Raw genomic sequence first — 25,029 nt, 5'->3', positions numbered from 1 at the left:
TGAAATGTAGTCGTGCACGGGGGGGGGCCCACGCAGAGGGCCCCCAGGAGCCTACAGCTCACCCCTTCTGAGCAGACATTTGCTGATGTCCACTGTTTTTCAACAATTCACGGGAAGGACTCACAGAACTCCGCAAAGCTCTCATACTCACGATTTATTGCAGCAAAAGGATAGAGATTAAAACTAGCCATGGGCGCTTCCCTGGTGGCGCGTGGTTCTAAGAATCCGCCTGCCAATACAGGGGACACGGGTTCAAGCCCTGGTCCAGGAAGATCCCACATGCCGTGAAGCAACTAAGCCCACCTGCCCCACATCTACTGAAGCCTGCGCACCTAGAGCCCGTGCTCCGCAGCAAGAGAAGCCACCGCAATGAGAAGCCCTCGCACCACAACGAAGAGTAGCCCCCGCTCGCCACAACCAGAGAAAAGCCTGCGCACAGCAACGAAGACCCAAGGCAGCCAAAAATAAATAAATTTTAAAAATTTACTTTGAAAAAAAGAGCTAGCCATGGGAAGAGCACGCAGGGCAGAGTCCCAGAGAGGCCAGGAGCCTCCAGTGGTCCTGTCCCAGCGGAGCGGGGAGTCTGCGTGATCTCCCAGCAGCAACGTGTGACAAGACACACAGAGTGTTGTCGACAAGGGGTGCTCACCTGAGCCTCGACGTCCAGGGTTTTATTGGAGGCTGGTTATGTAGCTCTTAGTTTCCAGGGCCACCGCCCACCAGGATATCAAGCTGATACCACATGACTCAAGGCATCTCCCATAAATCATACTGTTAGCATAGACTATCTGGTGTGGCCCCAGGTCCCCAGATAAACAAAGGCACCCTTATCAGGACATTCCAAGGGCTTAGAGGTTCCCTCCCAGGGGCCAGTCCTCTGTTTAAAATGGGCAGGGTTTGGACAACCCAGGCCTGCTGAGTTAACCCTTCACTGCACACCTGTCTGAGGCCAGTTGGAAGTGCAGGAGATGCAGGTGAGTCAGCCTAGATGAGGACAAGAGTATCCTCCTCTGAGAGATGATGGGACTCGGTGGTTTAGGCAGTTTAGTGCCGACCTCTGAGCCTTGGCATTTCCCACTCACAGGGCCCTTCCCTGCCCCTCCTACACCCCTGGGTTGACCTGGGTCCCAGTCTGGACAGGGGGAGGCCCGTCTCACCTCTGCATCCATGCAGTGCTCAGCACGGAGTGTGGCACCCGGGGGGCTCGGGGAAACATTTGCTACATGAGCAACAGAAGGAAGGAATGAGAAACAGTGAGGGAGAGACAGAAAGGTGGAGACAGAGACGGAAAGAGACAGATGGCAACTGAGGTGGAGAATGACAAGAAGGCGGAGACAGGGACATAAACCAGAGAGAAAGAAGGATGAAGGGGAGATGCACAGAGGGAGAGAAAGAGGAGATCACAGGAAGACAGATTTGTATAAACCTCCTCTGTCCCTTCAGGAGGTGATGGCAACAGCCATGATCATGGCACTGGCCAGGACTGAGTGACCCAAGCCCTCAGCCCTTATTCACTTAACCCAGCGGCCCTGCGGTCCGGTCATTGTGACCCTTTCACAGAGGAGGAAACTGAGGCCCAGAGAGGTTCAGAAGCCTCCCTATGGTCACACTGCAAACTTGTGAGATGGGAGCTAGGCCCTCGAGGATGAGGACGCTGAGCTTCAGAAAGGGGAGGCTCCTTCCCAGGGGCTCACAGCCTGAGAGGCAAAGCCAAGTCCATTCGGGTGCACTGCCGTCTCCTGGCTGCTCCTAGGAGCTGGGCCCATTAGGGCCACTTCTCCGCATCTCCGAGACAGGCTGGAGCTTGGTCCTCCTCCCCAGAGACGAACACGTTCTGGTGCCTCGTGTTTCCTCCCAGACAGGTGGGTCTCAACCAGGATCCATGCTGCCCTTCCCAGGGGACCGTCTGGGTTGCCACGACATCTAGTGCGTGGAGTCCTGGGATGCTGCTTAACACCCTTCAACTCACGGGGCAGCCCCCACCATAAAGAATCACCCAGCCCCAGATGTCAGCGATGCCAAGACTGAGAAAGCCTGTTCTAGAGGAATAGGATGGACCTACAAGCACATGTGTGTGTTACACATTTGCATGATGTACTTTGCTTCCTTTCACTCACAGAACACCACACCGTCTGTATCATTCACCTCACTCTTTACCAGCTGCCTATCAATGCATACAATGTATCAAACCAGTCCTTTGTTGAGTATTTAGGTAGTTTGTCCTCTGAGCACTGCAGACAATGCTACATTCAGCCGTTGGGCATGAATGAGAATACACCTGCAGGAGAAAATTCTGGATATGGACTTTCGAGGTTAAGGGTGAGGTACATAGTTTCCAGGGATGATGCCAACGTGACCTTCATAGAAAGGGAACCGATTTCACTCTTGTCGACAACTGCTATCGCCCACCTGGTGTGTTTCTGGGTCCTTTGAACTTTGCCTATCCAGTGTATGAAAAAACAGTATCTGTGGCCGTCAGAATCTTTATTTCACTTGTTAGGTATGAAATGAAGCATCTTCCACACTCCTGAACCTTCTAAACATCATTTTCAGGGGGCTTTAGGCCTCGACTGTGAAACCCCAACAGTGTTAGGACAGCAGGGGTCCTGGCCGGAAAGAGACAGCCACCTCCAGTGGGATTCCTAAATAGACTTTGTGATAAAGGTACCATTCACAGAGGTGCGAGCGGGGTTAGGGATACAGGGATGGTAAGGCTCCTAGGAACCAGGAACAAAAGGAAAAGATTCCTTCCAGGTTCTGCTGTGTCCTTGAGGAACTAGGAGAGAAATGGTGTCTCTGAGGCCTTATTGAGAACCGGAGCCGTGGCCAAGGGGCCACCTGACAGGCCCCAACGTAGGGCAGCGGGCAAGGACCAGAGCATTCTCCAGCCACCCTTCAGTGTTCTGCCTGTGCCTCCCTTTGGCCAGACCCCCCTTGAGGTCAAAGGGCAAGTAAGCTTGCAGGGTATGAGAGTTCCAGGTGCTCCACATCCTTGCCAACACTTACTACTATCAATCCTTTTAGCCATTCTAGTGAGTGGTCCTGATTTGATTCCCCTGATGACTAATGGTGTTGGGTATTTTTTTCAGGTGCTTATTAGAAATCCTCTTTCTGTGAAGTATTTGTCCAAGTCTTTTGCCCATTTAAAAATTGAGTGGTCTCTTTTGTTGTTGATTTGTGGGAGCTCTTTACATTGATATAGTCTGGCTATAAGTGCGTTATCAGGTACACATATGGCAAATGTCTTCAGCTGTGTCTACAGCTTTGAGGAATTCCTTTACTTTTTTACTTCTCTGCTTTTACTTCTCTATGTCTGTTTCCTCATCTGTGAAACAGAGGTAAAGATAAGACACACCCCCAGGGACATCGTAAGGCTTCAAGGAGAATGTAAAAATGTGCTCAGAAAGGTGCCTGCGTGTAGGAAGCGCTCATATTGTCATCAGGCCTGGGATGGGTCATTCCAGGAAGAGAGAACCCTGTCCTCAACCTAAGCCTCATCATAGTGAAGCCATAAATGACCTTTTGCCAGGACCCCAATGGATTTTGTACAGGGGTGTGTTGGTACAATGGCTCTCAGACAAAAAGTGCTGATTTGTAGTGTTTGCCAGTTGCCACCGTGTAAATACTTCCATCATGTCCAATTTCAGGCTAACCGTGGTTTAACATCCATTTTGAAAATTCCTGAAAACTTAACCATCAGTTCTCACAAATCAGTGTGGCACACCACCAGCTCTTACGCCACCTGGCTGTGTTACCGTAGGTGGGTCCCTTTCCCTCTCTGGATCTTCGTTCTCTCCATCTATCCAAATAGGGCTAGCAACTCATCAACCCATGCATACAGTACATATTTTCTGAGTACCTACGAGGTGTCAGTCACTGGGCTAAGCTCTGGAGATAAGCCTTGAACAAAAGCAGACAAAAACAAACAAACAAAACACCTGTCCTAGATGCTCGACATTGCTAATCACCAGAGAAATGAACATCAAAACCACACTGAGCTATCACCTCACGCCTGGCAGGATGGCTATCAGCAAAAAGCACAAATAACAAATGCTGGAGAGGATGTGGAGAAAAGAGAACTCTTCTCCACTGTTGGGGGGAATGTAAATGGGTGCAGCCACTGTGGAAAACAGTACGGAGGTTCCTCACAAAACTAAAATAGTACAACCGTATGATCCAGCAATTCTACTCCTGGGCATATATGCAAAGAAAATGAAAAACACTAATTTGAAAAGACACATGCACCCCAGTGTTCACAGCAGCATTATTTACAATAGCCAAGACATGGTAGCAACCTAAGTGTCCATCAACAGATAAATGAATAAATATTCATATATGTATATATACGAATACTACTCAGCTGAAAGAAAAAAGAATGAAATTTTGCCTTTTGCAACAACATGGATGAACCCGGAGGGTATTATGCTTAGTAAAATAAGTCAGACAGGCAAATACCGTATGTTATCACTTATATGTGGAATCTAAAACATAAAACAAACGGATGAGTATAACAAAACAGAAACAGACTGACAGATGTAGAGAACAAACTAGTGGTTACCAGTGGGGAGAGGGAAGGGGGGAGGGGCAAGATGGGTGGAGGATTAAGAGGTACAAACTACTACGTATAAAAGAAATAAACTGGGGCTTCCCTTGTGGCACAGTGGTTGAGAGTCTGCCTGCCGATGCAGGGGACGCGGGTTCGTGCCCCGGTCCGGGAAGATCCCACATGCCGCGGAGCGGCTGGGCCCGTGAGCCATGGCCGCTGAGCTTGCGCGTCCGGAGGCTGTGCTCTGCAATGGGAGAGGCCACGGCAGTGAGAGGCCCGAGTACCGCAAAAAAAAAAAAAAAAGGAAGAAACTATAGGATTATATTGTATAGCACAGGGAATATAACCAATAGTTTATAACTTTAAATGGAGTATAATCTATAAAAATTTTGAATCACTATATTGTACACCTGAAACTAATATAATATTGCAAATCAACTATACCTCAATTAAACAAACAAACAAAAGCACAAAACCCTGCCTTAGCAAAGCTTACATTCTGGAAGCGGGAGATGGAGGAGAAGGGAAGTGACTGGAAACAAACAAGTGAACACGTGAAATAAGGGAACGGTAAAGGCTATGGAGAAAACAAAACCGACGTCACAGAGAGCTGTTGCATTGCGAGTGGGGGTTACTTTGGATAGCATGATCAACAAAGGCTTATTTTTTAAGATTTTTTTTTTATTCAATTTCTTTATTTATTTTTGGCTGTGTCAGGTCTTAGTCGCGGCACGCCGTCTCTTCACTGTCATGCGTGGGCTTCTCTCTGGTTGTGGTGGTGGATTTTCTCTTCTCTAGTTGTGGCGCGTGGGCTCCAGGGCATGTGTGCAAGGCAGTTGTGGCTCAAAGGCTCTCTAGTTGAGGTGCGCGAGCTCAGTAGCTGTGGCATGCGGGCTTGTCCCGAGGCATGTGGGATCTTAGTTCCCTGACCAGGGATCGAACCCACGTCCCCCGCATTGTAAGGCAGATTCTTTACCACTGGACCACCAGGGAAGTCCCAACAAAGGCTTCTGAAAGGTGAGACCTGAATGATAAGAGTCTTGTGCCAATCTGGTGAGAAGAGCATTCCGGCAGAGGTAACAACAAGTGCAAAGGCCCTGAGGTTGGAACAAGTTGGGCTTGTTCAAGGAGCCGAATGAAGGCCACAGCAGCTGGAGTTGAGTGAGTGAGGCAGTGCAGTAGCATCAGCTGGTCTATGAGTTCAGTGCTTGTGGATCTGAAGGTGGAGGCCTAGAGACCAGGGCATTGGCTGCTGCCTTCAGAGCAGTCATCCAGGGGAGACGTGACAGCTCAGGGAAGGGTGGAGTGGGAAGAAGAGGACAGAGTAGAGATCTGTTTTGAAGGTGGAGGCTGAGCTAGCTTCTCTTGCAGACAGATTGGATTTGGGGGTTGGGGGGAGGAATAGAGGATGGCTGTGCTTTTGCAGTTAAACAGCCCCTACGGGGTGACTTCAAAACCTTCTGCCTCCAAGTGCCCCAGACATGGAGTAGGCTCAGGGATTGTCCTCTTGCCTCAGAGGCTAGATGGGGGCACAGGGGACAGGGATGCCTCACCTGGTGGGCCAGGAGGGAGGACTATACCCGGTAAATGGATGTATAGTGGGACCAGGAGGAAGAGCTAACTTCAGGTTGTTAGGGCACTGGGCTGAGCTAGCACCCTCCCCAGAATCTCCGTTATTCTTCTCAATAACCTTGAGAAATAGAGATGATTCCATCTTGCAGGGAAGACACTGAGATTCTGGGGAAAGAAGTGACTTGTCCAAGGTCTCGCCCGCAGCCAAGTGACTGAAAGAATGAGCAGTGGGGATTCTCCATACCTGAACCCTGGATTACCATCTCCCAAGGTCAGGTCCCCCCCCCCCGCCCCGTCTCTCCCCATTCCCCTATTATCCTGGGGACGAGGGTTGGGATGGACGGAAGAAGGAAATTTCACCCCAAAGTCTGTGTTATTCATGAAAGTAGATGGAGAAGCGGAACTATGTCCCACAGGAAGAGGGGGCTGGGAGTTCTGATTCCTGGGTCTGGGGCAGGTGGGGACTTGGGGAGCAGACTCCTGGGCCTGAGGGGGCTGGGGGCCGGACTCCTGGGGTTGGGGGGCCGGAATTTCTGGGTCTGAGGGAGGATGAGATTGGGACCTGAAGCAGGAGGGAGGTGGGCTCCAGGAAAAGTGTCCCAGACCCGGGGTTCTAGGGATCCGAGGTGGGAAGCCCTGTGGATCGAGGGGGCGGGAGGGGGTAGGGGCCGGGCCGCAGTAACAAAGGCCTCTCCCTCCAAAGAGCAACCCTCCTCGGCCCCGCCTCCCTGGCCCCCCGCCTCCCCTGATTGGTCGGCCTTCCTGCCCGTCAGCACCGCCCCCTCCCCGGGTCTGCAGCAGCTCCGGCCGCCTCGTCGCGCCCCCCCAGCCCCCTCCCCCCGCCCCCGCCGCCCCCCGGGCCGGTGCAGCCGCAGGCGGGGTCCCCCTCCCCCTCCCCCTCTCCCCCCAGGCCTCGCGCGCCCCGGACCGGCCCCCCCTTTCCCCTCCCCCTTCGCGCCGCTGCTGCCGCGATGCCCCCCCCTGCGCCCGGGGCCCGGCTCCGGCTTCTCGCCGCCGCCGCCCTGGCCGGCCTGGCCGTCATCAGTCGAGGTACCGCAGCGCCGGGGGCGGGGGGCTCGGCCGGGACTCCAGGGTCCCGGGCGGGGATTGGGGGCTGGGGAGGGCGCAACCCTGAGCAGGGAAGAGGAGGCCCCCGGACGCGGAGGTCTGGGCCCGGGGGCGGGGGCTGCATCCTCTGGCTGGGAAAGGGGTCCTCGGACGTCTGGATCCATGCCCGGAGGCGGGGGTCCGCGTCCTGGGGCCCGAGCCTGGGCCTAGGGGCGGAGGTCTGCTTCTCCGGGCTGGCGAGAGGGTCTCGGACACCTGGTCCCGGCCTGGGGGCGGGAGTCTGCGGCTCGGGATCGGGGAGGGAGATCAGAAGCTAAGTAAGGGTCCCCGGGCAGAATGTCTGAACTGAGTTGGTGGGGGTGGGAGGAGGGTAGGAAGGGGGATGCCCCGTCGGGGGTCTTCATCTCTGCGTGGAGAGGGTCCCGCAGGGGGTTCCTGCCTGAGGGCTGGGGTAGGCGTTTCTGGGGAAAGGTTGGGGGGATGGTGTCTTCCCAGGGTCAGTAAGAGGAGGGGGCAGGGGTGTCTATAGACCTCCGTCCCAGGGCCGGGAAAAGAAGGGGGTGGGGTCTGGTCTCCCAGCTGGGAAGCGGCTGAAATCCCCCAGCTGGGTGGTCTAGGTTGGGAGAAAGTATTAGTAGTTGGACGGTTGCCGTTATGTGGGGGGCAATGGAGCTGGAGATCCAAGAAGTTGGGGTGCTGGGCTGGGGACTCAGATGTGGAAAGCTCTGGCTGGATATTTGGGTTCGGGGCAGGACGGAGCCTAAGAGACGGGCAGATTGAGGAGGGAGGGAAGGGAAGGGTTAACACGGGGTCAAAGGGTTAAACTCAGCCCTCCCAGTGGGGGAGGGGGACTGGGGCTGGTCTTTCGTAGCGCAGGAAGGGGAGAATGGAAAGTGGGGAGGGGGGTGCTGGGGAGTGAACTTGGCAGTCTCTGTTTAGAGGACATGTAGCTGGATCTCGTGTCTCCCCAGCGGGCTGGCAACCTGGGGATGGTCCAGGAGATGCCCCCTGAGGAGAGGAGGGGAGAGCAAGGAGGCAGGGGGCAGGGGACAGGGTTAATTCTGTGCTTCCAGAGCATTCCCCCAGGCCCTGCTCCAAGCCAGGATCACAGAGTCAGGGACACACAATCGGGAACACCCTAGAACCCCCAACAGTCTCAGCGAGACAGCGACAGCTGCTCTCAGCCACCCGCCCACACACACCGAGCTCGCACAGCCACAGAGACACCCATCCCCCTGGTCTGACCCGGAGCCGCACCTGCAGACACCCAGGGTCACATAGACCCGGCCCTGCACACACAGGACACAGGATGCTGAGCCGGAGGGTCACTCCCTCCCTGGTGCAGACCGTCTGAGTGCCCCTCCCACTTGACCCGTCTGCATCCCTGCCTGTCTGTGTCTCTGTCTCTGTCACTTGTCTCTTTAGGTCTCTCTCACGTCTCGGCCATTTCCGGAGGCTCCCTGGCTCTGGGTGACATTCCGTTTGTCTCTGTCTCTGGGTCCCCTTCTCTCCATCCCTGCTGGGCTCAGCACAATTTCACATGTGTCCCTCCCCGCCTCTGGAACTGCGTCTCCATGTCACAGCACGTGTCTCTCTGCCTCTTTCTGGCCCCTGAGATGTACCTTGGTCCCCATTCACTTCTGGGAGCTCACGTCTCATCTCGCCCACTCATTTTCCTCCCTGTCCTTTCACTGTCTCTGGCTGTCTCCCGTTAGCTCTCTCTCTGTCTCTCTTCCTTCACTCTCAAGTAACTTCCCATTTCCTTCTACTTCTACTCTTCAGAACCCTAGAAATCACTGCTGTTCACAGGTGCTGGGCTGGGATCTTAGTGGAGCCAGGAGGTGGTCTGTGACCTAGGTCAAGTCCAGTCCCATCTCTGAGCCTTTTGTCCCCCATCAGAGAACTGCAAGCAAGGGGGATAGGGCGGGGTGGGGGATGAGCTGAGACGGGATTAGGGAGGCAGAGAGAGAGCCCCCCTCACCCACCCTCTGACCGTTGGGGCTGAGCAAAAGCCAGTGGAAGAGATACTGCATCTCCTCCTCTCTTTTATTCATTGGATGGTTTCCAGATTACGGGAGGAAAGCATCCACTGCAAATCTGCATAAGAGCAAACCCCACTGTGTCCCGCTCCCCCACCCTCCCCAACCCACTCTCGAGAGGGAGCCGGCGTCCCCAGCCTTCTCCCGCCTACACCGTCAGACACGCAGTTCAGCATCTGTAAGGGATTGGTTCGTTTGTTGATGTTTTTCCCCAGATAGAAACAAAATAAAGCCATTTCTCTGCAAAACTGGCTTTTTTTCCCCACTTAACTCTACCTCCCCAACATCTGTAGATATTATTCTATCGTTCCTTTTTTTTTTTTCCCCCTTAAATTCTTTATGCCAACACACACACACACATCCACTTACAAAAGCAGATGCTGCAGGAGATATGGGGTCAATTCTTCTGCCATATTACACGGAGTGGGGACAGGGTGAACCTGGGCGTGGGTGACCCCCCAGGCCCCCCCGGTTTGTCTGGACTGGGGGCGCCGCCTCATCGGCTCATTTAACAGGTATTTACTGAGCACACAGTCGCTGTTCTAAGCACTGGGAATCTATAAACACAGCAGTGAAGTCCCTGCCCTCGCAGAGCTTACATCCTAGTGGGATGGAGAGAGCTCCACAAACTAAAAAAAACCTCAGAAGTAAACAGCTAATTTCAGAATGTGACGATTCACGTAGAGAAAATAAGAATGACTCGGCAGGGCTTCCCTGGTGGCGCAGTGGTTGAGAGTCCGCCTGCCGATGCAGGGGACGCGGGTTCGTGCCCCGGTCCGGGAAGATCCCACATGCCGCGGAGCGGCTGGGCCCGTGAGCCATGGCCGCTGAGCCTGCGCGTCCGGAGCCTGTGCTCCGCAACGGGAGAGGCCACGGCACTGAGAGGTCTGCCTGCGTACCGAGAAAAAAAAAAAAAAAAGAATGACTCGGCAGACAAGTTGGCCTTGTGACCTCAGGTGGTGTCTGAGCAGCTGAGGGGAGTTCAGACTGAAAGGACGGGAGAAACCAGCCTTGGAAAGATCCCGAGGGAACGGCAGAGGCAAGGGCCCTGCGGTGAGAACCAGCGGAAAGGAACAGGCAGCATGTGGAAGGTTCCCGGGCTCTTGGCTCTGCAACCAGACTGCGGGCATCAGTGATAAGAAGGACTTGGGAGATCAGCAAAGAGGAAGAGGGCTCTGGGGGCTCCTCAGTGGCCGTTAGACCAGGCCCAGCCCCTTCTCACGGCTCTTCCCTGCCAAAGCCACACGGACCCGCACTCACATGGCCCCCACCCCTCCCTCCAGCCGGGCTTCTGCCACCAGCTCCCCAGACGCCCGCCACAAGTTCACACACACCCCTGGGCCTCGGGTTCCCCATCTGTGAGTTCTGGGATGCTGGAATCTAAGCATCCCCTGCATTGGAGGGTCCCATTTCCACCTAAGTTCCTTTGAGGGGCGGCAGGTGGTTCTTATCTCCAACTCAAGGTCACTCAGCTTGTTAGAAATCCCCTTCTCTTTTTTTTTTTTTTTTCTGTTTTTTTTTTTGTTGTTTGGCTCCGTTGGGTCTTTGTTGCTGCACGCAGGCTTTCTCTAGTTGTGGCGAGCAGGGGCCAATCTTCAACAAGCTTCTCTTGTTGCGGAGCACGGGCTCTAGGCATACAGGCTTCAGCAGTTGCGGCCCGCGGGCTCAGTAGTTGTGGCTCGTGGGCTTTGTTGCTCCGCGACACGTGGGATCTTCCCGGACCAGGGCTCAAAGTCGTGTCCCCTGCATTGGCAGGCAGATTCTTAACCACTGCACCACCAGGGAAGTCCCAGAAATCCCCTTCTCTCAAGAGAAGGGAATTCACCCACTGCAACCTTCATCCCTTGGTTTATCAAACGGGTATGAAAGCCACTGGTCTGGACTGGCAGAGACCCGTGTGGTCTGTCCCATCACCACTGGATCTCCCGCCAGGCTGGCACCTGCCCCGTAAGCATCCCATCACCCAACACACATAGAGCTGTTTGCAAGCATTTAACTAGTATTGAGCCCGTTGCTTGGGTGACCTCCTTTCATCCTCTCCCCCACAACCCAATGAGGGAGGCACGACGATCGTCCCCACTTACAGGTGGGGAAACTGAGTCTCAGGGAGGGGAAGTAACTTGTGCAACCCAGTGGCACAGCTGGAATTTCAACCCTGGCAGCCCGGCTCCCCGGTCCGTTCTTATAGCAGCCTGGTCATGCTGGCATGGTCGTGGCAGAGCAGATGCTGACAGCGCGTCTGTACATGCGTCGCCGACTCAGGGGTGGGTGCTGGGCATAGAGCAACCTACAGGCCAGACCTGCTCTGCCCCCCTCCCTCCACTCCCGGGGGACCGACACCGAACCGGGGGATAACAATAGATGTTTCTTTAAAAAGAAGGTGCTGTTAGGAACAGCTAGCATTTCTTGGGCCCTTTTTGCTTGCTAAGTGCTGAGCTAAACATTTTGCTTGCACGTTCTCATGGAATCCCTGACAAAAAACCCTCCGAGGGACGCACTACTGTTTTTCTCCTTTCTACAGTTGGGGAAACTGAGGCTCAGACTGGCCGGGGGTCACCCAGCCAAGAAACGGGGGGACAGACATTTGCTCTATCAGCCCAGACTCCTTACGGCTTTCTTAGCGAGTCTCTAGAGACCATCCATCCCCTCTACAAACAGTTCCCTGCTCAGAGCTAAGCCCAGCTCTGGGGGACACAACCGAGATTCAGGCCCTCAGGGGACTCCCGGCCAGGTAGGGAAGACACCCCTGGACACTGTCCCAGCTGAGTCAGAGGGTACGCAGTAGAGAGAGTGGAGACTCTCTGCCTTGAACAGTCAGGGAGGTCCTTCTGGAGGAGGGGGCATTTGAGTTGAGGTTTTGAAGCATGTGTAAGAGTCCAAGAGGTGGCAAAGCATGTTGTAGGAATCCATTTATATTCACTCATTCAACAAATATTTCCCAAGGCTTTCCAGGCCAGGCCCTGTGCTGGAAGATGTTGGGGATACAGACCTGCGTCAGACCCAGGCTCTGCCCTCAAGAAACTTATAGCTGGGACTTCCCTGGCGGTCCAGGGGTTAGGACTCCACACTTCCACTGCAGGGGGCACGTGTTCAATCCCTGGTCAGGGAACAAAGATCCCACATGCCACGTGGTATGCTCAAAAAACAAAAAAGAAACTTATAGTCTGCTGGGGGAGACAGATACAGTCACCACAGCTGTAAGGGAGGTAGTCCAGGCATTGTGGGAACACAGACTAGGGCTGGAGGGAGTAGGGAGTCAGAGTTTCCCAAGCAGAATTCCTGCAGAGGGGACCTCATGTGCACTAGCTTGTTTATTTTTATATTAAACATCTCTTGAGGCCTCCTGTGGACCAGGCGCTGAGCTGGGTGATGCTGGAGGTGGGGAGACCCAGGCCCTGCCCTGGAGAGGCAGCTGGGGGAGGCGGAGACCTCGGATCCACGGAGCCGTGGGAGCAGGGCGGGCGCTCGCATGGGCTCGGATGGGCCGTCTCTCCTAGGAGAGGCCCCCACGTACTAGGTCCCTGGAGAAGGAGAAGCGTTTTGATGGGAAACAGTGGGAAGGAGGGAGAGGGGAGAGAAAGTGGGAAATGCAGAGCTGGGCTACGCTAGGGGAGAGGAAGCAGGAGCGTGATGCCGGGGCCCCGGACTCCAGGGGGCCATGCCGAGTGTTGGAAAGATCCCTCTGGCAAGGAGTGTGCGTCTGTCTGTCTTTCTGTCTGCTGTACATATGATCAAGATCCTGCCCACCTCTGTGAGGTCCACTCCCCACCCCAGGAGCCCCGGGTTCTTCCCTGAAGTGGGGCACCTTAGACAGCTTCCTCGGCAACCCCCAGACTGGGGTTGTCCTCCTTGAACCCTGGACAGTGGCTGTCACAGGGCTGGGGGGAGGGGGGCAGGTGGGGTGATTTCGCCCCCTGGGAGGTATCTGGCAATGTAATTTTGGTTGGGGCAGGGCAGCTACTGGCATCTAGGGGGTCGAGGCCAGGGGAGCTGCGGAACATCCTACACCGCACAGGACGGCCCCACAATGATCACCCAGCCCCCAGTGTCAACAGTGCCGAGATGGAGAAACCTTGGTCTAGGATGTGTGTGACCGGGGGTGGCGGGTGTGCGGATAGGGCCGTGTGTGATCTGATCAGAGGTGACAGCGTGAGTGCACGCGCCCGATTCTTGGCCCAGGGCAGCCCCTTTGTATTTGAGAGGCTACAACTGTGTGGCTGTTTCACTGCACAGGCCGTATCTTCATGCACGACTTTCCAGGGTAGGGCGTGGGCATGAGCACAGCCCTCCGGCTGGTAGTGTCACTGACCGATTCAGCCTGTGTGTGTGTGTGTGTGTGTGTGTGTGTGTGAGAGAGAGAGAGAGAGAGAGAGAGAGAGAGAGAGAGAGAGACAGCCCTCCAGGTAGGGCTGTAACCGTGTAGACTTTGCAGCTGCGTGTGAGGACCCGCTGGTGTCAGCGTACCCGTGTGGGGCCGGTTGTGTATGGTGGGGCGGGTCAGGGTACCATGTCCCTCCGGTGGCGGAGAGGCGTGCTTCTGGGAGAGAGCTGCCTTTTCTAACTGACCTTCTGCTGGGTGTGTGTCCCGGGCTGCGTGCGTCAGCGTGAGTATTTAGGTCTCTGTCCCGCTGAGCAGGACCCATTGCCATGCGTGGGACTGTCTCCTGGCCCCGGGGCTGGCTCTGCGCATCCTTCCTGGACCCCGGTGACTGTGTGTGTGTGTCTGTCCCCTGGCCGCCCCCTCCTTCCTAGGGTTCTACGTGGCAGCATCCTCTCTGCACAGCTCAGGACGGGCAAGTCCCTTCCCTCCCTCCAGGGCCCTTCAGATTACAGGAGCGACTCTGGCCCAGGCGAGCCCAGGGTGAGGGGCTGCAAACCCCCAGGGCCTGGCGAGCCCACTGCACTGGCTCTGGCCCAGCCCCGAGGGCCTCTGGGAGTCGTTGGCGGGGCACGGGCAATTAACTCATTAGATTAATTAGGTCCTCATCCTGGGGTGGGGGCCAGGGCAGCCCTGTGTAGACCCGTGCGCCCTGGCGTCCAAGGTCATCCGGCCGCCTCCTTTCCCCTCCTGGTGCTGCCTCCATCCGCCGCCTCCGCGTGCCCAGCTCCCACTCCCTGGCCCCGGTCCAGCCGCTGGCCACGGTCCACAGAGAGATGAATGACGGGGGCGGGGGGAGGCGCTGCAGCGCGCAGGCGGGCGTGGGCATGCGCCCTCAAGAGCGTGCCCCACCGGGCACGGGCACACGGGGGAGTCTGTAGACGCGAGGCTCTCTGTAGCACGCCTCAGCGCATCCTGGGCGTCTGTGCTAGACGTGTGTCCGCGTGGATATTCGTGTCCGTCCGCGTTTGTGTGCATGTTTGCACTTGCATGTCTGGACGTCTGTGCACTTATGTGGGTGTCGAGGGTCTCCCTGAAGCGTGTCTTCCCACGTGTTTCTGAATTAATGTGTGTAACTGTGTGTATCCGTGTGCATGTGTCTGTTACATCCGTATATGTATCTGTGTATATGTGTATCTATGTACCCGTGAGTCTGTGAATATGTGCATGTGTGCCTGTGTACGCGGATATCTGTGTATGTATGTGTGGGTTCTTGAATCTGTGTGTATGTGTGTCTGTACACTGTGAACATGTGTGTGTGCCTTGTGCCATGTCTGCACGTGTGTCTGTGTACATGTGTATCTGTGCTTGTATACGTACACATCTGTGTGCACATCTGTGCATATCTCTTTGTATCTGCACATATGCAGTTCTGTAATTGTGAATCTGCATATGTCTGTGTGTGTGCACGTCTGTACACAGCATCTCTGAGTGTGTCTATGTATCGGTGTCTGTGTGTCTGTGTGCACATGCATGTGTGTTTGTGTGCTGTGATTGTGTGCTGTCTCTGGAGGTGCATAGGTTTGTGTGTCCCAGTCTGTCTGGGTCAGTGTGGGCTTGTGGGAAGGTGTTGCGTGTGTCTGCTCTGAGTGTGTCTGCCATGTGTGTCTCTGAAAACAACAGTGAACGTGTATGCCGGGGGGTGTGGGAAGTGTCTGTATCTGCAGGGGTGTGTGTGTGTGTGTGTGTGTGTGTGTGTGTGTGTGTGTGTATACAGATGTGTACAGTCCCGCCGAGCTGAGCTGCCCTCCCTTCCACAGGGCTGCTGTCCCAGAGCCTGGAGTTCAGCTCCCCTGCGGACAACTACACAGTGTGCGAAGGTGACAACGCCACGCTAAGGTAGGGAGACCCGGACGGTGCTGCCCCTTCACCTTCCTTGGGGGGAAATGGTCCTGATCTCCAGGCACAGCCCACACCTCCCCATCAAGAGAGAGGTCATTGGGGCCCAGCCTCTGGGCCCAGGCCCACCCCTGGGCCTCAGTGTCCCCATCTGTCAAATGGGTGGAGGAATGGTGACCACCACCTGGGTTGCTGTGAGGATTCAAGAGTCTGTACACACGCCCTGAGCTTAGAGAGCCTGGCACACTCTGCCTGCTCGGTGAGAGCCGGGGTTACACACCCCAGCTCTCTGCCTCCCCAGTCTGGGTCTGTCCCCCTCTCTCTGGATCCCTGTCCCCTTCTCTCTGGGTCTCTGAGCCCCTCTCTCTGGGTCTCTGTCCTTCTATCTCTGGGTCCCTCTCCCCCAGTGTGTCTTTCCCCCCTCCTTTTGGGTCTCTGACACACAACGATCACTCAATAAGCATCAGCTGTCATTCTGTTGTGCACTTGGGCTCACAGCTCTCCCTCTCTGAGGCTCAGTTTGCCCACCTGTAAAGTGGGTGCAGTCACACCTGCCTCCAAGGACTGCAGTGGGAACTGGAGATGCAGTGGGCCTTCCTCCCCCCCCACCAAGCCCCCGTGACGGGGGACCCTGGAGGGCCGGGGGGGGTTGTGTGAGAGAGAAGAAAACCACCCTGCCCTCGTCCTCCCCGCCAGCTGCTTCATCGACGAGCATGTGACCCGAGTGGCCTGGCTGAACCGCTCCAACATCCTGTACGCGGGCAACGACCGCTGGACCAGTGACCCGAGAGTGCGGCTGCTCACCAACACGCCCGAGGAGTTCTCCATCCTCATCACCCAGGTGGGGCTGGGCGACGAGGGCCTCTACACCTGCTCCTTCCAGACGCGCCGCCAGCCGTACACCACTCAGGTCTACCTCATCGTCCACGGTGAGCCCTCAGCTGCGGCCCTGGTGGGGGTGGGCGGGCGCAGGGGACAGGGGACCCTCATGTCCTTGCCGATCCCTGGGACACCGCCATGGGAAGGCAGACACACACCCTGCCCTCACGAATTCCAGCCAAGCAGAGGGAGGGAAAGTCACAGGCAACTTCTAGGGCAGGAGAGCCACAGGGCCGAGCGTGGACTCGGAGGAAGACCGCATTCATTCACTCAGCCCTGTTTACGGAGCACCTGCTACCTGCAAGCATTGCTCCGCGGGCTGGGGACAGAGGAGGAGCCAGGCAGGCTGTCCCTGCCCCTTTGCAGGTGACTTTCCAAGGAGAGGCAGCTTCCCAGACATAACGTCTGAGCTGAGACCTTCAGGTGGGTGCAGGGCTGGTCCCGGAAAAAGAACAGCACGTGCGGGGGCTGGATGCGCAGAGTGGGAGAGGTGGGGCTGGAGAAATCCACGGAGAGGGCAGGAGGCTGCCTCACGTGGCATCAGAGGTGGTCTGGAGTGCAGGGAGCACTTGGAGAGACAGGACCACAGGGACAGCCCAGCGGGGCCGTGGACAAGCCCCGACTTGAAGCCAGATTCCTCCAGGTTCCAAGCTCACCGCCACCACCCAGGGGCTGAGGGACCCAGAGCGAGCCGGGCGGTCTCAGACTCCGCATTTGCAAAACAGGGATGACGCTGTCATGTATCAAGTCCAAAACATCGTCAGCTGGAAGGGGCACCTTTATTTTATGCCTGGCTAGAAATGGGGAAAAAAACAAAACAAAAAACCCCTCCCAGTGAAACACTGGCGTCCTACGCCATAAAGCCATCCTGATTGGAGAAATGGGCACACGGGTGGGTGGAGGTGGGAAACGCCCCTGGGTGTTAGAATTGATGAGTAGCGCAACATCAAACCCAGAAGGCAGTAGTGAGGGTTTAATGGGTTAATTTTTGCCAAACACGTAGAACACTGTAAACTTACACACAGGAAGCACCGTACGAGCATTCGTTAAATAATTTTTTTAATAGTAATACTAATCAATAAAAATAGAGATGGGGAAGGAGGAATTCAGGCCAGAAGATAGAAAATAGAAACCAAGTTAGGAGGAAGGTGGAGAGAGACTGAGAAGGAGTGATGGAGACAAGGCCAGCAGCTGGGGAAGCAGCCAGACCCAGAGGGAATGGAACACACAGGATTGCTTCCAGAAAGAGGAGTGTCAGCTGGACCCCTGGGTCTGAGGGGAGAGGGGCCGGGGGCCTGGATCCTGGGTCTGAGGGGGGCGGGGCCGGGGGCCTGGATCCTGGGTCTGAGGGAGGAGGGGCCGGGGGCCTGGATCCTGGGTCTGAGGGGGGAGGGGCTGGGGGCCCGGATCCTGGGTCTGAGGGGGGCGGGGCCGGGGGCCTGGATCCTGGGTCTGAGGGAGGAGGGGCCGGGGGCCTGGATCCTGGGTCTGAGGGAGGAGGGGCCGGGGGCCTGGATCCTGGGTCTGAGGGGGGAGGGGCTGGGGGCCTGGATCCTGGGTCTGAGGGAGGAGGGATTAGGGGCGGGGACTCCTGGGTCTGAGGGAGGAGGAGCTGGGGGCCCGGACTCCTGGGTCTGAGGGAGGAGGGGCTGGGGATCTGGACTCCTGGGTCTGAGGGAGGCGGGGCCGGGGGCCCAGACCCCTGGGTCTGAGGGGGGAGGGGCTGGGGGCCTGGATCCTGGGTCTGAGGGGGGAGGGGCTGGGGGTCTGGACTCTGGGTCTGAGGGAAGAGGGGCTGGGGGTCTGGATCCTGGGTCTGAGGGAGGAGGAGCCAGGGGTCTGGACTCCTGGGTCTGAGGTGGGAGGGGCCGGGGGCCTGGATCCTGGGTCTGAGGGGAGAGGAGCTGGGGGTCTGGACTCCTGGGTCTGAGCGGGGAGGGGCTGCGGGCCCAGACCCCTGGGTCTGAGGGGGGAGGGGCTGGGGGCCTGGATCCTGGGTCTGAGGGGAGAGGAGCTGGGGGCCTGGATCCTGGGTCTGAGGGGAGAGGAGCTGGGGGCCTGGATCCTGGGTCTGAGGGAGGAGGGGCTGGGGGCCCAGACCCGTGGGTCTGAGGGGGGAGGGGCCGGGGGCCTGGATCCTGGGTCTGAGGCGGGAGGGGCTGGGGGCCTGGATCCTGGGTCTGAGGGGGGAGGGATTAGGGGCGGGGACTCCTGGGTCTGAGGGAGGAGGAGCTGGGGGCCTGGACTCCTGGGTCTGAGGGAGGAGGGGCTGGGGGCCCAGACCCCTGGGTCTGAAGGAGGAGGGGCCAGGCCTGGATCCTGGGTCTTGGGAGCCCACATCTGGCCTCTCACTGACCTTCCCTCCGGCCTGCAGTCCCCGCCCGCATCGTGAATATCTCTTCGCCCGTGACCGTGAACGAGGGGAGCAATGTGAACCTGCTCTGCCTGGCCGTGGGGCGGCCGGAGCCCACGGTCACCTGGAGGCAGCTCCGAGGTGAGGACCCCACCCCTGGCCGAAAGCCCCTTCCCCCACTCCGCAGTCTGGGCCCCTCAATTCCCCATATCCCTAGCTAGATACCCAGGATCTCCCATGACCCCCCTCCCTTGATTCCCCCGGAACCCTTGTGATGACTGGATTTCCCCCTCCTACCCTGGCCCTGCTATTTCACTGGAAGACCCCAGAGCCTTGGAGCCTTCCCCACGTGCCATCCCAGGCCTGGGCGTTTCCTCCAAATCACCTCCTAGATCCCAGCTTGCCCCACATCCCCGACCCCAGCAGCCTCAGTCTCTTTCCCCCCAGCTCACAGGATTCTCCTGGATTCAGACCCCTAGCACTAGATGGCCAGAGCCAGGTTTCAGCCACGGCCCTGGCCCACGCTCCCGTCTCCTGCTCGCATCACTACATTTCTACCAGATGCCTTAGGCCTGTGGTTCTCAGAGTGTGGGCCCCAGACTGGCAGCATTGGCGTCACCTGGAAACTTGACAGAAATGCACACTCTTTGGCCCACCCCAGAGCTCATGAGTCAGAACCACCCCTCCCCACATCACCACCACAATCTGTCTGAACAAGCCCTTCAAGGGATTCCAGTGCTAGGGCTAAGAACCATGGCTGCCCCCAAACAGAGAGCCAAGGGGCCTGAAAGGGACATTCCAGGTCCCAGACATCACCCAGTCCCCTTCTACCTAGATCTCTACTACCATTTCCCAGATCCCTAGATCCTTACTCACGGGGTCTTTGGAGACCAGTTGTGCCGATCGGTAGATCCCTTGGGACCCCAGAACCCAGTAACTAGGTCTCAGGTCCTTGGATCCTCCCCTAGTGGTTCACCTGAGCCCCACAGTCCGGGGCTCGAGTCTCTGGATCCCCGGATGCTCTGAGTCCCAAAGGGTCTCCTGAGCCAGCGCTCTGTCACGAGACCCCAGATATCTGGATTGCTGACCCCAGTCACCAGATCCTGATTCCTTGGGCCCCGAGGGCTAGATCCCAGAACTCTGGATCCTCCCCACTGGGTCCTGTGAGCTACACGATCTGAGTTATGGACTCCCAGATCGCTGTATCCCCTGAACGCCCCCAATTCTAGGACCCTCCCCACTGGGTTCTAGTTACTAAGCCCCAGATTCTCATTCTGTGCCCCACCCCTAGCAGGAGATCCCAGGCCCGGCAAGCCCCTCCCCATTCCCACTGACCCGGGCACTCCAGGCCCTGCGCTGTCCGCCCCGCTGATGTGTGTCCGTGTTGTGCCCGTGTTGTCCCGTGTTAAGTGTTTGTGTCTGGCCCCGCCCCCTCCCCTCCCCTCCCCCCACAGATGGCTTCACCTCGGAAGGTGAGATCCTTGAGATTTACGACATCCAGCGGGGCCAGGCCGGGGAATACGAGTGCGTGACTCACAACGGGGTTAACTCTGCACCTGACAGCCGCCGCGTGCTGGTCACAGTCAACTGTGAGCCCCCCTGGCACTGGGCACGAAAGCGGGGCGGGTCCTGGGTCCCTGGGGATGAAGGGTGTGAGGGAGGAGGAAGGGGGTGAGTCTGCGCGAGGAAGGAGTCTTTGTGGGGGGGGATGCTGGAGACCTGGACTCCTGGTAAGGAGAGAGGAGCGGGCTGGGGGTGGGACCCCTTCGTCCGCACCCGGCTAGGAGAATTCGCTGACCCTGGTCCCTCACCAGATCCTCCGACCATCACGGACGTGACCAGCGCCCGCACAGCCGTGGGCCGGGCCGCCCTCCTGCGCTGCGAAGCTATGGCCGTGCCCCCCGCGGATTTCCAGTGGTACAAGGATGACAGACTGTGAGGACGGCACCGGGGCCGGCCGTGGTGGTGATGGCGGGGGGGGGGGGGGTCCTTGGTCCTTTGGACCGCGGGGAGGGGGGCAGAGGGAGCAGAGTACTGGTTCCTGAGAACTTGAGGGTCCGGCTTCTAGGTGTTGGGGTCCTCTGAGCCCCAGGAAAACTGTGGTGGCTTACTGGAAATTTGGGTCCCAGAATGATGAATGCTGGAGCCTGGTCTCCTCCAGCTCTTCAGGAAGAAGGTCTGGGATGGGGGTCGATACTGAGGATCCGGCAGAGAAGTTTTAGGGTTAGGGGACCATTACATCTGGGGTCTAGCGGGGCCTGGGTGCCCCTAGTGGTCGGAGGTACACACTGAGAGAGTCCAGTGTCCCTGAGGGGCTAGGCTTTCTGGAGAGGGGCGTCGGCGGGAGTGGCCCGAGGGAGTGGCGCTAGAACCCGAGGCTAGGGGTCGCTGGGGTAGGGAACAGAATGTAGGGTCTCCAGGGAATCGGGGAGCCTGACAGTCAGGGGGTTGGGCTTTCCGCCTGGAGAGGGCCCCGGGCCGGGGTCCTGCGGCCTGGTCCCTCACCCGGATCCCCGGCAGGCTGAGCAGTGGCACGGCCGAGGGCCTGAAGGTGCAGACGGAGCGCACCCGCTCGATGCTTCTCTTCGCCAACGTGAGCGCCCGGCATTACGGCAACTACACGTGTCGCGCAGCCAACCGGCTGGGAATGTCCAGCGCCTCCATGCGGCTCCTGCGTGCGTCCCTGAGCGGCAGGAGGGGCGGGGCCGGAGCGGCGTGGGTGGGGCCGGGGCTGAGTGGGCGGGGCCAGAGAGGTGGAGATGCCGGGCCGACCCCAGACTGTCCCCGAACTTAGGAAAGAGACGCACCCTCGACTGAGCAAGAAACCGATCCCTTCTACAGACACATTCATTGGGCGCCCACTAAGGGCCAGGCATTGGGTGCTCGGGACACAGCAATGCACAAAGGAGCCAAGGTCTAGGGACTTGCACAGCTTACAGTCTAGCAGTAGTAGAAACGCAATAAACAAGTAGACACATAAGTAAAATGAAAAGCCAACGAATACATACACACATAAATAAGCAAAAAAAAATCTTGCATATCAATAAGGGCTACAAAGAAAATAAATAATAGAATTGGGGATGGTAGCATTGGATAAGCTCATCAGAGAAAGCTTCCTGGAGGGGGTAACATTTGAACTGAGACCTGAGTGGTCGGGAGAAGCCAGCCCGGCCAAGATCTGTGGGGAGAGCTTTGCAGGTGGAGAAGACAGTCATCAGCCAGACGCTTAGACTAAAACAGTCAGAGGACAGGCACACGGAGTGAAAGAAAGCCCAGAAAGGTCCCCAGGAGGCATCCTCAGACCACACCCTCAGAGCAGAGACAAGACGCTCGGGAGAGACACACATGGGGTCTCCCCACTCTGGGCCTCCTCCCCTGACCCTCTCTCTTTCCCCAGGCCCAGGATCCCTGGAGAACTCGGCCCCAAGGCCCCCAGGGCCTCTGACCCTCCTCTCCGCCCTGGGCTGGCTGTGGTGGAGGATGTAGGAAGAACCCAGTGCCCTGGAGTCCCCCCGCGGGCGGTCTGAGGCCGAGAGCAAGAGGAGAAGGGGGAACAAGCGCCGCGGGTCTCGAGGGGGCAGAGGAGCTCTAAGAGGAAAAGGAAGAGAAGGAGGAAAGATCTTTACAGAACCCATCACTGTGAGGGATAACGCAAAATTATGCATCTTTCTACAGCCATTCTCGCCACTGTTCACCTTTCCGATTGTGACCCATCCCCGGCCACCCCACACCCGTCTCTTAGCTCAGGCTGTCAACTGGATCGCGTGTGTGTAGTGGGTGTGAGCGTGAGCCTGCACGCGCGTGTGTGCATGTGTGTGTGTGTATGAATGGGTGGGAAAGGGAGCTCAGCACTCTTCCCTCTTCGACACCCCGCACATCCACTGCCCCCAACCTTGCTGTCTCTCACCTCTGGCTAGAGGTAGGTATGGGGGCTTCGTGCCGGAAGCTGTGAGGAGAGGTTTTCCAGGCTCCCTGCTTTCCCAATATATGCATTCACACCACCCGCTCCCCACCCTGTTGATAGGCTGTTTCCTGGGCAGGTTGGGAGTAGGCAGGGCCATCACGCTTGCCTGCCAAGCTGTCACTCAGCCTCTGTGAGCAGGTGCACGACCTCCATCTTGGCTCTGGGCCTCCCTGCTGTCAGCCGGCTGGCTGCCTGGAGCCGGAGGCCCCATCACTGGCTCAGCGGCCTGAGACCTTCCCACTTTTCCTGTCCCTCCCCACCCTGGACTTTCTGGCCCCCTCCTGGGCCAATCGGTGCTTCCATCCAAATGTCAGGCTGGTGCCTGTTGTCACCTGTGTGTCTCAGTGCTTTGCCCTACCCTGCCCCCACTCCCCTCGACCACCTGCAGCGCCAACCAGCTGCAGCTGGCCCACAGGTGTGGGCTTGCTGGGCTACCACTCCCTGGCCTCTCCACCGGCTGAACCTCCTAAAGGCTGACCTGACCACCCTCACACACACTCAGACACACACGCACACACACACACCAGCGACTGTGACCAGCAATAGCCCCCCGGCTCCAGCTGTCCTGTAGCTGGTGACCAGCTGTAGTTCCCCCCAGGATGGGCAACTGTTATCAGGAAGGGGCTCTGATTGTAGGAACACCCCGCCCTGGCACACCACATCACACAAGGTGGGGGAGAGAGAGGCATCAGACATCCTGAGCCCAGACCAAGATGCCAAGTCACCAGCTCCAACTCCCGGGAGACCCTCTATAAACACCCACCCTGAACTACACCACCCAGAGCTTGGGACGGGGAGAGAGGGCAGAGCAGGGGCAGAGGGGCAAGGGGCAGTGACTGTACCTCAGACGGGGGCGTGGACCCCATCCCACATTGTCTTCCATTCCCAGGGTCCGGGGGACAGGGCGGGCAGGGGGAGGGGTGCAAGGGAGGGGGGGCGGGGGGCCCTGGGGGCCGTGTGTTCCAAGTCATGGGGAGTGTTGAGACCACCACACCAATAAACGCCTTTTTCCAAAGCCTCCGCCTGCAGGTGTCAATGTCATTAAGGATATGGGTGAGTGGAGGGCAGAGTTGCGGTCATGGGTGGTGCCTCCCCAGCGTCACTTCTGCCCTCCCTTTTCTCTCTGGTAGATTTGCAACTGACCCATTTGCAGAGGTGGCACGATTGGCTTAAGCCACTCAGCATAGCCCGCTTCCCACTGTGACTGGTTCAGAGGTGGGCACGTGACCCAGCCAGCCCACTGAGAGAGTGAACAGCAGAGCTGTGTGGATTTCCTAAGAAGAGACGCTCTTCTGCTGCCTCACGCGGCTCAATGGCGTGAAGTCTGGATCTGCAGGGTTCCTTTTCCCCACCGCATGGAGAGATCTTGGGTCTATGGGGATAGCCACGGTGGGGAAGACAACACGTGGAGCCTGAGAATGATAGAAACACTATGGAATGCAGAGTGGAAGGTCTAGAGAAACTGGGTCCATGTGACATCACTGGAGCAAGTGGATCAAAACTTAACCTGATGCCCACATTCACTTACATAAGCAATAACATCCCATGTATGTTTAAGCCAACTCATGTTAGGTTTTCTGTTTCTAGTGATTAAAAAGGAAATGAAAATTCTAGCTGATACAGATGTAGAGAGTCCAGGTATCCAGGACCCCAGCCACCACCTTTTTAAAAAGATCCAAGGACTGTATTTCCTAAAGGCCTCTTCCACCCCAATCTTTAACCAGAATCCTTTCCTTCCTTGAGACAGACGCTGGTTGCCTGTACTTTAGTTGTGGCCACTTTCCTCTTTGCCCACCTCCCACGATACAGGCTGAGATATTTGGTTGCCCAGCCTCCCTTGCAGTGATGTGGCCAGTTTTTGCTCAATGAGACGTAAGGGAAGTTTACTGTTAGGCTTCCAGGAAATTTGTTCCCCCACTCATGAGAGGAGAGGAACGCTGCTCCCTTCCTTTTGTCGTCAGATACAGTTGCGTGAAGATCTGAGCTGCAGCAGCCATTTTGCTACGTGAGGCAACATGCTGACCCACTGAGGGTGGCAGAGCAGAAGGACACAAAGTACCCAGGTACTTGATGGGGTCACTAAGTTGCTGAGTCAGCCTGAAACCACCTACCTCCATCCCTTGCCATCATTTATTTTGTTACTTACAGCCGAAAGAATCTTCACTGATGCACTCCTTAAATTTCCAATGAGAAACCCAGGTGGAAAAGGAGGCCATCCTGCTGGGGATGGTAGCGGCAAGCCCGGTCCTTCACTGGCCCCAAATACTTGATCAGTCAACAAATATGGATGGCCTGCTGTGCACCAAACTCTGTGTTAAGCGCTGAGGATAACGACACGGTCTCCACCTTCGTGGAGCTCCCGGTTAAGAGGGGGTCGGAGGCTAAACAAAT

At 57.1% G+C, this 25,029-nt stretch overlaps 1 protein-coding gene across 2 annotated transcripts; it reads left to right on the top strand.

The window, feature by feature from the left end:
* Positions 1–7,061: 7,061 nt before the first annotated feature.
* IGLON5 (IgLON family member 5) lies at positions 7,062–23,555 on the top strand. 2 transcript variants are annotated; one of them, XM_030847887.2, is made up of 8 exons: positions 7,062–7,168; positions 15,364–15,442; positions 16,139–16,371; positions 18,696–18,815; positions 20,129–20,263; positions 20,489–20,609; positions 21,195–21,349; positions 22,072–23,555. In XM_030847887.2, the coding sequence occupies exons 1-8, from the start codon at positions 7,090–7,092 to the stop codon at positions 22,158–22,160; spliced, it is 1,011 nt and encodes a 336-aa protein (XP_030703747.2). In that variant the 5' UTR covers positions 7,062–7,089; the 3' UTR covers positions 22,161–23,555. The 2 variants fall into 2 exon arrangements, with proteins under 2 accessions (XP_030703747.2, XP_060145207.1); XM_060289224.1 differs by lacking the exon at positions 7,062–7,168 and adding an exon at positions 14,369–14,537.
* Positions 23,556–25,029: the final 1,474 nt, after the last annotated feature.

Source organism: Globicephala melas, chromosome 19 (genome assembly GCF_963455315.2).
Source record: "Globicephala melas chromosome 19, mGloMel1.2, whole genome shotgun sequence".
Taxonomy (NCBI): domain Eukaryota; kingdom Metazoa; phylum Chordata; class Mammalia; order Artiodactyla; family Delphinidae; genus Globicephala; species Globicephala melas.
This window is presented reverse-complemented; position numbering and strand designations above follow the sequence as displayed.